Source organism: Austrofundulus limnaeus, unplaced genomic scaffold (genome assembly GCF_001266775.1).
Source record: "Austrofundulus limnaeus strain Quisiro unplaced genomic scaffold, Austrofundulus_limnaeus-1.0 Scaffold683, whole genome shotgun sequence".
Lineage (NCBI taxonomy): Eukaryota > Metazoa > Chordata > Actinopteri > Cyprinodontiformes > Rivulidae > Austrofundulus > Austrofundulus limnaeus.
Genome location: NW_013953085.1, coordinates 26,359 through 27,541, shown reverse-complemented (window position 1 = coordinate 27,541; position 1,183 = coordinate 26,359). Strand labels below are relative to the sequence as shown.

The 1,183-nt window shown below is 48.0% G+C and overlaps 1 protein-coding gene across 4 annotated transcripts in view; it reads left to right on the top strand.

The window, feature by feature from the left end:
* The first annotated feature begins 249 nt into the window (after positions 1-249).
* LOC106531857 (forkhead box protein K2) overlaps positions 250-1,183 on the top strand; it is a 20,323-nt gene continuing 19,389 nt past the window's right edge. The window contains exon 1 of one of the 4 annotated variants that reach the window (XM_014027790.1): positions 250-864. In XM_014027790.1, coding sequence (XP_013883244.1) covers positions 593-864 — 272 coding nt within the window. In that variant the 5' untranslated portion in view covers positions 250-592. The remainder of the gene's footprint in view (positions 865-1,183) is intronic. The other 3 variants (XM_014027792.1, XM_014027791.1, XM_014027793.1) reach the window with 3 other exon arrangements.

Sequence of the window (1,183 nt, the reverse complement as noted above, 5' to 3'; positions counted from 1 at the left end):
GTTCATCACGGTTGTAAAGTTGATATTATTTTTTTAAAATATGAGTAACTTTTTTTAATTWAAGTGGAGTAGTTAGTAAAATTACTAAGTACTGTACTTTAGTTAAGTACCACCACAATTTTGTTCACTTTCATTTACCCTCATAAAATCATCCACCAGGTTGGAACCACTTTTTATTATTATTTTTTATTATTATTTTAAATAAAACCATTCAGCCGTGTTTCCACCTCTCCATCATGTGTGTGTCTCTCTGCAGTGCAGCCGAGCTCAACTGTGTCCAGTTTGTATTTTTGTTGTCATTGGTCAACACTACMCAGCTGCCTGCCCATACTCGTTTTTCATTGGTCGAAAGGTCTATCCGTCAACGAGCTTCCGCCTTTTTGTCCGCTTTTGATTGGCCGGTCCACGTTCCTCCTCCTCAGGTTGTGGGGTCCCCGGTTCGGTTCGTTCGTAGCCACATTTTAAAACTGGATCCCTTCCCCTCATTTCTGCTGACCCAGAAGTCCCCCCACTCCCGGACCGCCCTGTGCTCTGTGTTGAGCCCACACTGTGAGCCTGAAGCGGACTCCTCGGCACGGCGGTGGGCAGCGGGATGTCGGTAATCGCTCGGCTGCAGGGCCGAGAATTCGAGTACCTGATGAAGAAGAGGTCAGTGACCGTGGGCCGGAACTCCTCTCAGGGCTCGGTGGACGTCAGCATGGGCCACTCCAGCTTCATCTCCAGGCGACATCTGGACATCTTCACGGCCAGGGAGAGCAGCAGCGGCGCGGGGGGGTTCTACCTGCGGTGCCTCGGTAAAAACGGGGTGTTTGTGGACGGGGTGTTCCAGAGAAGAGGGGCTCCACCTCTGCAGCTCCCCCCAATGTGAGTTTAATTCACACGGTGTGCTGTTTGTGTGGAGCAGAGAGTGTTCCTGGGGTTGTGTTGTTGTAGCCCTCAGCGGCACTGCACGTGTTGTGTGTGGCGTGATGCGGTACAACAACAGCAAATGTCAACAACATCACGCTACGGTTACAAACAGCCTTGTTTAGCTCAGTGGTTCCCAAACTTTTTATCTTCTGACCCACTAAATATTCATGGCAAAAACTTGTGACCCCAAATATTACTGGTCTGAGTACACAAACTTCATTAATAACCCTAAAAACACAGGCTTTTTGACAATCTTATACACAAATATAAATAC